This window comes from Electrona antarctica (assembly GCF_951216825.1).
Source record: "Electrona antarctica genome assembly, chromosome: 13".
Taxonomy (NCBI): Eukaryota; Metazoa; Chordata; class Actinopteri; order Myctophiformes; family Myctophidae; genus Electrona; species Electrona antarctica.
The window spans coordinates 20,694,923-20,706,707 of record NC_136794.1 but is presented as its reverse complement, the minus strand read 5'-3'; the positions used below and the strand labels follow the sequence as shown (position 1 = coordinate 20,706,707).

Genomic DNA, 11,785 nt, shown 5'->3' with positions numbered 1-11,785 from the left:
CGCCATGTTGTAAAATAGGAACGAGTCTAAATAAAGGGGTAAAAATAACACTTTTATTTAACATTAGTCCATTGTGAAAACATTTTAAAGATGAGACAAACAAAACCTATCAATGGCACTCTATTTACTTTTAATTGGTTACAATTAACATTCAAACATTACACTAATGCAAAATACAATAAAGTCTAATGACTTTAGCATCACACTGAGACAGAACAAAGGATGGCAGAATGGGTTTGGTCCTGAGTGAATGGATGCCTTCTTATCATTCCACTATGTGCGCTCGAGAGGCTTCCCATCACCTCCCTTCTTACATCATGTCCAGCTGCACAGGAACAGAAGAAAGGCAGAAACTAAGAGGTTATATCAAATGTCTCAATGGCCAGACGCACCGGGTTTCTCACAAGAGCATTTCCTGCAAATGGCCTTAACGTATTCCCACAGTGATTTCTGTGCACAATAATGAAGTAATACTGAAAGTTATTGTGAAAGAGAAGTCAGTTGGGGTCAACACATACCAAGTCATCCACATCTCCCTCATCCTCCACTGCAGGGGCTGCTGCATCCGTCTTCTGCTGTTCTGTAACCAGGAACTGAGGGACAAATTGAACATTCATGTCAGCCATTTTGGTGATGGGGGGGTTGGGGGGGGTATAGCTTCTTCAAGTAGGAGCTTTTTCAAGTTACCTGAGCTGCATCCTCTTTGGATGTAGTGCTTGCCTCGACCTCGTCCTTGCTGATGAGAGTTATGGCATCTGTCACAACAGGTCAAATGAAAGGTTCAGGACACACCGCATGTAATGACTTGTGCCAACAATTTCATTTCAGGCCAGGAACAGGAAAACAGCTGATTTAGCTCTAAAACAGCAGCAAGCTACCAATGCACAAACTATCTAAGAAGAAAGAAATGTACTTATTGTTCCCTGTCACAAGCAACTAATTTATATCTGTTAACATCTCAAAATAAAGTGTTTTGGTGTCCTGACAAAACAAACAGGTAAAATTACAACCATGTCTACAGTCTCGGTAGGGGTTTGTGTGATGGCATTCTTTACCCTGCAAATGGGAAATCTCACTGAATGACCCAAATAATAATCTATAATTACCGGTACAATATCACTCCCTAAAATGACTGAGGATGGAAAGGGGAGGCGTTTACTGTATGTGAAGTATGTGTAATTTGTGGCAAACTATTAATTAAAATAGCACTGGAACTGACAGAGAATGTGGGAGTTTGTTGAAAAACAGGTGTTATTTCTCCAAGAAATAACCTACCCCCGTTACTCCCATGGAAATATAATAAATATTAGCCCCATAATAATCACAAATATCAGTGAATCACGTTACTTCACCTTATCCAGTAAAACTAATCTCATCTGGGCAGGACGAGATTAGTTTGCAAACATGCACTCTGTTTTATCTCCCCAAATCTGGCATAAAACACACTGGAGGGAAATGTCAAGTCATATTCGTGGGTGTGTAGAGGAAATCCTATAATCTCTAATAACCAGGGCCTTATCGTACCTTGAACAAGGAGATCCCAGAAGTCCTGCAGGCCCCTGTCTGGAATGCTCCTCTTCAGGGACTGTAGGTAGCTATTGAACAAAGCATCATTCTCCAGCTGGAATTATAAAAATATACTAAATTCAGTGACCCATTTACGATTCTGCGCACACAACATTCTAAAAATGACGCACGCACGCACGCACGCACACACACACACACACACACACACACACACACACACACACACACACACACACACACACACACACACACACACACACACACACACACACACACACACACACACACACACACACACACACACACACACACACACACACACACACACACACACACACACACACACACACACACACACACACACACACACACACACACACATTAGATTCGCAATGCTTCTCCAAACAGACAAGACAGTTTATTTATTTACCTTAATAGACTGCTCTCTAAAGGTCTGGATACAGTTGATGCATTTCATGTAGTAGTGAGTGTTCTTGTTGCTAAGCAACTGCTCTATCCTTTGAGTTAGTTGCTGACAGACTGGGAAGGACACAGTCATGGGTTATCACAGATGAAACAAAGAGAAAATAAAAGCAGTATTGATGGGGCTGAACATGACTTATAGTATTTCAAAAGGCAAACAAAATATTAAGTAAGATAAGATACTTGCTTAACACACACACACAAAACTAACCTTCTCCAAAAGGAAGTGTCTTCTGCTTAATTAAAGAACGGAAGTCTCTGACTGGATCCACGCTACCCACCTAGTGTAGCATTGAGTAATGGTTCAGACTCAAGTCATAAAAGATGAAAGCATTCTCCTTTACAACATGTAAATTATAGAGGAAATCTTTCTGTTATCTTAGAGCTAGCTCTGGTCCATAGCCTTAAGAATCTTGTCAATGGGATTTTCTATTGACAATATCTGTAGAGGGCACAGTGGTGTAACTAAGACATTTTTTCTTCCGGTGAAAAAGAAAATGTCTGGTCAAAAAGTCCATTTTTTGTGGTGAAAGTAGGGAAAGTAGGCTTTTGCCACCACAAAACCGTCTTTGTATTGGTGAGCAGCAAAATCGTTCTATTTCTGCAGAAGTCGACAGGCTGTGCAGTCTTCATGTGGTGGCAGGAAGTCGAGAGCAACATAGCCTGACAAGTCCTTAAAGCTATGGAACGGCCAAACCACACCTAAGGGTTGGGTCGGGACTTTTTTTTAAAGGTAAACCACACCAATGCAACTCATTGAGTTGCAAGGAGTTGCATTGGTGTGGTTGACCTTAAAAAACGTTTGGTCCTGACCCGACCCTTTGGTGTGGTTTGGGCTTTAGAGCGGTCCTCTTTAATCAGAAACATAATTCACACTGTTATGCAATGATGTTTTGATTGTTTTCCAATACATTTTATACTATACACTATACAGTATAGTGCATCTATTTAGGACTATTCATATATGACCATATGTATCTCACCGAAGTGGCAGTGCCTTCACTGATGTCAGCCAAATTGAATTCCCCCTCTTCCTCGTCCAACTTTGCCTTCTTGGAGTCAGGCTCTTCAGAGCTATAGAGAGAAAGGATCAGTGTACACTTCAGAAACTCCAGACCCTTTACTATATACATACAGTATAGAAGATTCTTGTTCATAAATGATTTTGTAAACCAACTCCGCTTGTACTGTAAACATAAACATAGTTGCATGTTCAAGATGTAAGGAATATGACAAAATGTCATTACTATTATTGTGATTTAAGTTATTAATTACAGGTACAGTAGACCTTTGAGATATTTTGAGATACTGTATTTTTGAATTTCATGAAAATTAAATAAAAAAGGCTTGAGATATTTCACTGTATGTGTCATGAATCTACTATAAATTAAAGTAACTTTTTTTTAAATTAGATTATGGAAAAGGATTTGAACGTTTGGGTAACAGTAGCTGATGCATTCATGAACTAAATTTACAGAGCTCTGCAAGGTAAATACATAATCAGGGGTTGACACTAAGGTCTCAGAGGCACTTGCCCATCGGGCAAGTACAGGTCATGTTCTACTTGCCCAAAGGTCATGCCCACTTGCCCGAAAAGTAAATCGTCCATTAAAAAATTATAGGTAACATTTGAATTCAATTTAACACTTTATACTTTTTGAGGCTGTGCGATTAAAAATGGTCATACCCCAATTTTAGATCACTATGGGTTCACACCATTTCTAAGAGTAGCAACAGTGAAAACAACACATTATAGGTAAACAGTCTTCTTTTACATTCACAGACAAGAAGAGTGCTCTGGCCACTTTCAGGTGTTTATATCTCATGTTGTGTTTATAGATGGTTGTGTCCCCTTTCAAATGAGCACTTGCCCGGTCGGGCAACCAGAAAGCAAACTCCACTAGCCTGGAAGTTTGATTTACCTGCCAGGGGCAGGTGTGCAACCCTTAGTGTCAACGCCTGATAATGACAATGTAATAAGTATAAAGTATCCTCATTATGCAAGTAAAAAGAATACAATTCAATATATATTGTAGGTTAATAATTAATACTTAATACATATTTAAGGTTATAAAAATCTGTGTATGGGCGAGCCTGTGCAAGTGCGCGTGACGTGATGTAGTGCCCCACTAGTTTAAAAAAATCCCCACAGCCTCTCTGTAAAACAAATAGATTACAATGAATTACTACTGTAAATACACAAAAAACAATCTAAAAAAAAAGCTACTAAAAAGGGGCCCTTTTGCCTTAAGAATTTTTCTTCAAAACAATCATTCACTTTTAAGCTTTTGTTGCTTTTGGCCACAAAATGTACATATTTCTTACATGACCTACTGATGGCCTCCCAGCCCACCCACTTCCTGTTTGGATTCAGGCCAGACTTACCCTTGGCCAAAAATCTGAGCGCTGGTCTTCAACTGCTTCTTCTTCTCTACCTCCTTCAGAGGGAACAGCTTTTTCATCTCCTCCAGTGGAGCCTTGCAGCACGCACTGATCGCCTTGGGTGGCTCCAGAATGGCCTTTAGCCATGGCTCTATGGGGGGCAAAGGCGTGCTAGGGTTCACTGCCCGATGGTGCAGACACTGAGGGACAGAGATGGAAGGGTTGGGGAGATCATTTGCAGAAATTGCAGTCATGGGCAAAGTACCAGAATAAGATTTATAAAGATAAGAAATTCGACATTTCATAAATGGTTGACTTTCTGGGATTATTCAAGAAGAAATAAATCTTGTGGGTGTCAAACAATTTTTACATTTAGGTATTTCACAACATGCTTATCTAGAGAGAATTACAAATTGCAAAGTATAATAATAAGCTATATATAATATAATATTATATTTATATATTATAATATATAATATAATAAGTTGCACGAATGATAGTCAACCAAGAAAAAGCTAAGTGGTCAAGTAATTATATTCCAAGAAACAATATAAGAAAAGTGTGCTATTTTCTGCATAATTGCAATACCAGAGAAATTACAGTACATGAAATATTTTAGTTCTGTCTGATATCAAGTGATTTACTGTTTGGTGATGAATGAAAACATCAGTGGACGTCAATAAACTAAACAAAAACGTTTTTTTTTTTAAACTTAAAAAGATTTAAAGAATCATAAACATTTACAATTTCCGGGTGGACTGATACTGACCACATTCCCAAACAAAGCACTACAGTACAGTGCTGCATCCTCCTCACACCGTTCCCATACCAGCTATGTTGTAGTACCTGGAAGAGCCTCTGGTGGGCAGGGTTGGGAATATGGTTGACTTTGAACAAATCCTCCTTCTTTCCGAACTCATCATCTTCTACCAGCATCATGGAGTCAATCAGAGAGTCCACTGCAGACAGCTGAGCCTCTGGCAGCATCACAAAGCACACAAAAGTCAATGTTTCTGTCCCTCAAACAAGATGTACAACTTTGAAGCACAGCTTACTAGTATATATTGTAGTGTTACTTAAAGCAATATTAATACCTGACGGGTTGAACTTCTTGTTTTTTTCCAAAGAAGGAAATGTGAACTGCCTGAGATCTTCCATGAAGGGCAGCTGAACGTAAAGGAGACACTGTGAAACACAAAAGAACAAGAGTTATTTCTCCATAACTCTGTAAGCGCATACAAATTATTTTGCTTCATATTCTTCTGAAAACTGAATATAAAAAGGCATTACATTTTGTAGTCACCTCACCTCGTACTTCTCCTTGATGCAAGGGAAGGCTGCTCCTACTTGAGGGTTAGTGTTCCGGGCATAGGCGTAACGGACAATAGCCACCATCTGGAGTTCATCCAGCGCCCGGATAAGAGCCGACAGAGCCACTCCTGCATGCTGCTCAACACAGAGAATATGTTTGGTTGTTGATCCATGTTGACCTGCTGTTAAATTAGTATTTTGAAGTGTATATCAGTTCCTTTGTTCAGACCTCATCATCAGCGACGGCAAATACTTTGAGAACCTGGTTTCCCATAAACTGATGCCGTTGGACCTGCAGATACAGATCAAAGTGTCAGCACAGCAGAGGAGTTATATGTACATGTAAACAATAATTCACATCTAATGGAGCGAACTACAAAGCTGTGCACCGTAGAGCACAAATCTCTGCCGGGAGGTATCCCTTAACAATAATAATAATAATAAGTGATGTGTGCAGTTCAATTTCTACCTAGATCCATGAGAGAGTAGTTTGATTATGACTTGTACATTGTACAACTTCGAGCTCTCTACACAGAGGGAGAAAAAAACCTTTCAAGCTGAAATCGTTCTGATGCAAGTTGATGAATAATACAGGGTAGCAAAAGAAATGTCTCTTCATTGTATTTCTCTGTGAAATGTTGCAAAACGATGTCAAACATCTTTTCATGTCATCAAACTACGGTTTCAGCACAACAGGTGCCATATTGACTGGTTGCGATCCGTAGTCTCACAGCATGCGTATCCAATAGCCCTTAGGGACGATTAGACTGCGTTTATTTTTATTTTGTATGGCAATATTGTTGTTGAACGATCTGAAAAGATATTAAAGAAATATACTAGTAGTATGAGGCAAATGTATGATATTCTGGCAGAGATAACACATCAGTGTCTTTCAAATGACATTAATATTCTTAAATGGTCATACAGAATGACAGAAACAGAGGAAGTATAATACCAGGTTCTGCTTGGCAAATCCCAAGACAGAAAAACATTTCCCATCATGCTTGTATTTCATCTGATCCTGGTCTACTTTGGAGAAGGGAACAATGTCGCTCCCATAGCGGAATCCTGAATACAGGGAATAAAAGAGAAAATGTCACTAGATCATGCGTTTGGAACTGATATGTGTGTGATATGCTTGAGTGAAGTCTGTGTGTGGGTACGAAAATTGTGCAAATCTTTGAATATATATATATTTTTAAAGCGAACATCCTTGACATGAAAATGTTTGGGAACCACTGATATAGCAACATACTTTTTCAGAAAACGTTTAGGATTTAGAAGGTGTTTGTAGAATTGGCTTATTGGTTAAGCAAGCACATTCTCACCTTGAATGGTGTCTTCGCTCGCCACCTCAGTCTCATTGTCGTCGTCCCGACAGTACACGGTTTCTCTCCTCACATCTTCTTTGCTGTGAGACTGAGCATCCACTACAGTCCATGACTTCTTGGGCTTCTCACTTGTTACCTTCAGGAGACACAGTGGCTCTTCATAAGATAACCTTGGATCTTGTCAAAAAAGAGTATTCTTTTGCTATTACTGTACTATTACTTCACCACTTTGAATGGATCTTGTCAAAAGAGCATTATTTTTCACTATTGACTATCCCTGCTTTCTGATGGACATCGATCCCAACCATGTCTCTCTCTCTCTCAAAGTATGTAAAAAAATATTTTGCCATTACATTTCTACAAGCTCACGTGAGCTTGTAGATCCAACATGATGAAGTACAGTATATAGGGCTTAGGAGGTTAAGAGTGCTACTACTAATGTGCCATTATGCATGTGTTAAGCGCACAATAATTACAATATGCTAAAAAACTAAAGGCCATGTTGAAATATATTTCATAGTGTAGCACAGTGTACATAATTACCATACAAGTTCAGATACACAGAAATTATTCCATATACTTCAGTCAACTTACTGCTTTGTATCCCACAATGCGGATAGACAGTGAGCCGCCGATGGTGAGCATACAGGGCCAGGCCATAGGTTTCTTCTCAATACACTTGAACATGGACAGCTTCTCAATCGCACCGCTGCAACAAGTCAGTCACATGGATAACATGTATAAGATAGAAGAATAACGTTATAAGATAACAATACCATACTGTAAAAATCAATACTGTCCTTCCATGATAACTCTGTTTTATTTGATGTTTTGGCATGTTTGACTTGAGATAAGAGATTGAGAGGCTGAATAAATGCATTCTGGAAGACATATAGCTGGATTAAGAGTCGTGACTGGCTCCCAACCTGAAGGAGTAAACTTCATCCAAGCCGTCTACGTCATCCAGACCCAGCATGATCTCTTTGACCAACTGCAGGCCGCGCTGCTGTTCGATGGACAACCCTTTGCCTCTGCCTGGCGTGCCTGCATGACTGGATCCACTACTGTCCCCATCACCTTCCATACCATCATTGCCTTCCACTGGGAAAGGTAAACTGAAAAAGGAAATGTTAAGGGTGACATCATCTGATTTGAGGATTTAAAAGATTTGTATTTAGAATTTAATCTGGTGATATAGACCACTTACATAGTTTATGTTTATTTAAATCTTTTTGTAGTATTCAGTTCACTACAAAAAGTATAGACTCATTTGTGCAACTGTGCTGAATATAGTTCACACAAAATAATTGATCTGGGTCAATATCTAAATAATACTTCTGTTATATAAATAACAACAATAATACCGGTAGTTTTCATGAATCAACCATGGTGGGTTGGAATAGAGTATGTTGACTAAAAGATGTTTGCTTCAAGATAAGTGTCTGTCTGAGTCTTACAAGAACTGCAGGTTGATGTCATCTTTTGACAGATTTTGAACGATAACCTCCAGCTGGTCCTGGTTGGCATGGGTGCTGAGGTCTGTCAGAAGGGCGATGTTGAGTCGGTCCAACTTTTTCACTCTGAAAGGAAAAGAAATGTAATGACTTCACTCAATTTGACGGTAACCAGAATGTTGGCCCCAAAACACACTCGTCCCCATTTTTTTCCGCTGACTGCTCTTCCCCAGGAGTTCTTGTATTCGTTTTACTGAGGTTAAGGTGCAGAGGGTTGTGCGGACAGCCTAACTTTAACACATCAGTGATTGATCTCCCCCCCATTTTGCTGTTGTTGTTGTTATTATCTATGCTGCTGCATTGTCTGAAGGAAGCCAAACTAAAATAAGTCTTACACTTATGTACCTGTACATAAGAGGCAACTTTACAACCTTGAACCTTGAGGTTAGGAATAAGTTTAGGGGTAGCCATAGTTTTACTGAGGTTAGGAACAAGGTTAGGTTTAGGCATACAGTAATTTAACTGAGGTTAGGAACAAGGTTAGGTTTAGGCATACAGTAGTTTAACTGAGGTTATGTTACATTTAGGAATACGGTTAGGTTTAGGCATAGTTTTACTGAGGTTACGTTTAGGAATACCAGGTGGCGACTATTCTGAGGGCGCATGTTAGGGAGCGAGCATTCTTGTATAGAATTTGACAAAGTGGGTGCTCAATCTTCCCATGCAAGTTCTTGATCAGTGATTTCAGAATCTTACTGTGATTCTCCCTGAAGAAGATCCATGCAAACAACAAGAGCATCGATCCCTGGTGAACAACATTTAAGGGATGTGTACACATTTGGAATTTCTCAAGTCTGCAATAGAATTCAGAGTTCTACTTTAATTACACAACACACATCCGAGCGTATAACAAAAATAACATAAGAATGAGGGTGAGTGATTTCAATGTTAATTCCAGACCCATTCTACATTTAACACCCTAGAAATGTTTTTGTGTGAATGTCCATTAGCTCAGTCTACTGAAAGTGAGTGATTTGAGAAAGGATACAATCACTTTGTTGACTTTCAGGCTGGATCTGATTCTGAATTTCCTCCAGAAGCTCAAAATCAGGTATCGTCAGGTTGCGATGTACACTGATATTTTGGTACTGGCCAGTAGCTGCTAGTTTGTTATTGGTAGCATCGGTACCAAAAAGAACCAGAGCCAATTCGTCCTTTGTCTCAGCAAAAACCTGGGGGGGAACAAAGTTTCATCTTCATTGTACAGTAACAGTATGCTGGGTAGAATAAATATAAAACAAAACAAATGTACGGTAGTACTTTTATTTATTTATTTTTTCAAAATAAATAGAATAGGTATGAAGACTACCTGACGCTGAACAAATTTCTGAATTATTTTTTTGGCTGCATCAAAAGGAGATTCTTGGCCTGGAGCAGAGTTGGACATGGAAAACCCCACATCCATGCACAGCACCAAAGCTGCCTGCAAGAGGGGAACAAATAATATTTCATTTCGATGGCTTTGTCAAGAATATTTCCTCCGAGGTGGAAAGCCTGGTGACGCGAGGTTAACAAGAATAACATATTGCATATGGTGCTCGTACATTTAATTCAAACGCATAGGGCTAAATGCCAATTAAATGGTGAGATTAGCCTACACCACTGCTTGTTTATGGTGCTCAATAGGGGGCGTGACAGTCTGTGTCCACTTCACCCGCTCCACCGTCCAGCTGAACATGTCGTTACATGCCCGAATATTATTTTTAGTCCATCGGCTAATCTTCCAAGAGTCCAGTCAGAAAAAAACAAAACATTACAGAATACATTTAAAATAGTAAATGCATTACAGAATACACTAATGATGATAAAAGCTACATGTAATGTATGCAACAATAATACAACTATCGTAAAACAGTTTAATCACGTCGGATACCAAATTAATAATTCAATAAAATATTGTGTTTACAGCGTAGCGTGATGTATAAAAATACCTTAGCTGCTCGTGCCATGGTTTCTCTTTCCCTCTTTCTTTCTTCTTTCTTCCTACTACCCGTGTCACTTTGTTATGACTCCGGAGAAATTATAACTAACAAAAAAAGGTTCCTAGTTGCGTTGTAATCTCGCGTCACCAGACAGTTTTCTTTCTGTACACATTTTATTGTTGTTTGATCAGAGTAGTAAACAGTCATGCATGCTGTACGAATGCGTTGCTGGTTTGTTTTTCAAAATACATTTCTACTGAAAGTAAAAAAGTAAAAGCAAAAAAGAGAAAGAAAGGTAGGTTAAAACGCCCTCCAGTGGTCACAATGAATTATGTGTGCAGACTCAGAGTATGCAGACTGCACTTAAATGCATGCTCATGTTTTCATGAATGATCACATGTCTGCAAATGGCAGTTCATTTTTCATAAACATATAAATTGATACAAAACAGTGCCTGTAGGACAAAACTGATACTGTAGGCAATTCTTATTTATGTTTTGCCCTTGATAGTTTTTTTTTATCAGGGGACAATGCAAATCAATCAACATTTCTGTTTTGACATCAATGTAAATGTACCAGTTAGCTATCTATATAAGATCATTTTCATCAGTAGTCTCTCGGCTTATCGATAAAATTGGTGGTCTACTCTAAATGTATGAATTAAAAACAATACAACTAAACATAAACAAAGTAGGCTACAAGACAAAACAGATCCAGTAGGCTATAAGATAAAAAGAAAAATACACAACAATGAAAATGTAGGTGGTGATTGTAGGTGATTGCAAGTTTGGTTTGGTTTGAGCCATCTCTTACATTTGAATAGTTGATTATAGCTGCTCTATGGTATTTGGCACAGTGCGTGTTGGTCAAATCACACCCGTGTGAAGTGAGGGGCGCTTTACCAACAATACATATGACATATGACATCAATTTAACATCACAAAAATAGCAGTTTATAAGAATCGTGGTCCCTTATTGGCCGAGGTTTTCCTCTGACATGCATATGCCAATTTGCTCGGTGACAGACAAAACAAATATTAAACTCTGTCCATTGTCAATGGCATTTTTAATGTTTATCTATACAAGACAAACATTAAACGTGTGTAATCAGATCTCAAAACTGAGGAGCAACCCCCAATTAACACCTAATTGGGTATGGCTATGACAGTTAACATTTGAGATATGCAAACAGCATCTTTTTCAAGGGGCTGAACAGTATAGTTGTCGTGTTTTTGTGTGATTATACATACAATATTTCTCTGAATAATGAAGCGTCAATGAAGACAGTACATCACACATCATTTCATGTGGAGAG

The 11,785-nt window shown here is 38.8% G+C and overlaps 1 protein-coding gene across 2 annotated transcripts; it reads right to left on the bottom strand.

Annotated features, from left to right (window-relative positions):
- Positions 1 to 31: 31 nt before the first annotated feature.
- On the bottom strand, positions 32 to 10,611 carry LOC306935483 (X-ray repair cross-complementing protein 5-like). Of its 2 annotated transcripts, none has more exons than XM_079518567.1 (21): positions 10,480 to 10,611; positions 9,858 to 9,971; positions 9,537 to 9,720; positions 9,245 to 9,293; positions 8,492 to 8,614; positions 7,961 to 8,149; positions 7,629 to 7,743; positions 7,032 to 7,170; positions 6,659 to 6,771; positions 5,933 to 5,995; positions 5,701 to 5,838; positions 5,487 to 5,577; positions 5,239 to 5,369; positions 4,396 to 4,592; positions 2,994 to 3,084; positions 2,222 to 2,291; positions 1,958 to 2,067; positions 1,525 to 1,621; positions 688 to 755; positions 519 to 593; positions 32 to 325 (listed from the first exon to the last, which is right to left on the bottom strand). In XM_079518567.1, the coding sequence occupies exons 1-21, from the start codon at positions 10,495 to 10,497 to the stop codon at positions 311 to 313; spliced, it is 2,190 nt and encodes a 729-aa protein (XP_079374693.1). In that variant the 5' UTR covers positions 10,498 to 10,611; the 3' UTR covers positions 32 to 310. The 2 variants fall into 2 exon arrangements, with proteins under 2 accessions (XP_079374693.1, XP_079374694.1); XM_079518568.1 differs by lacking the exon at positions 10,480 to 10,611 and adding an exon at positions 10,147 to 10,245.
- Between the last annotated feature and the right edge of the window lie 1,174 nt (positions 10,612 to 11,785).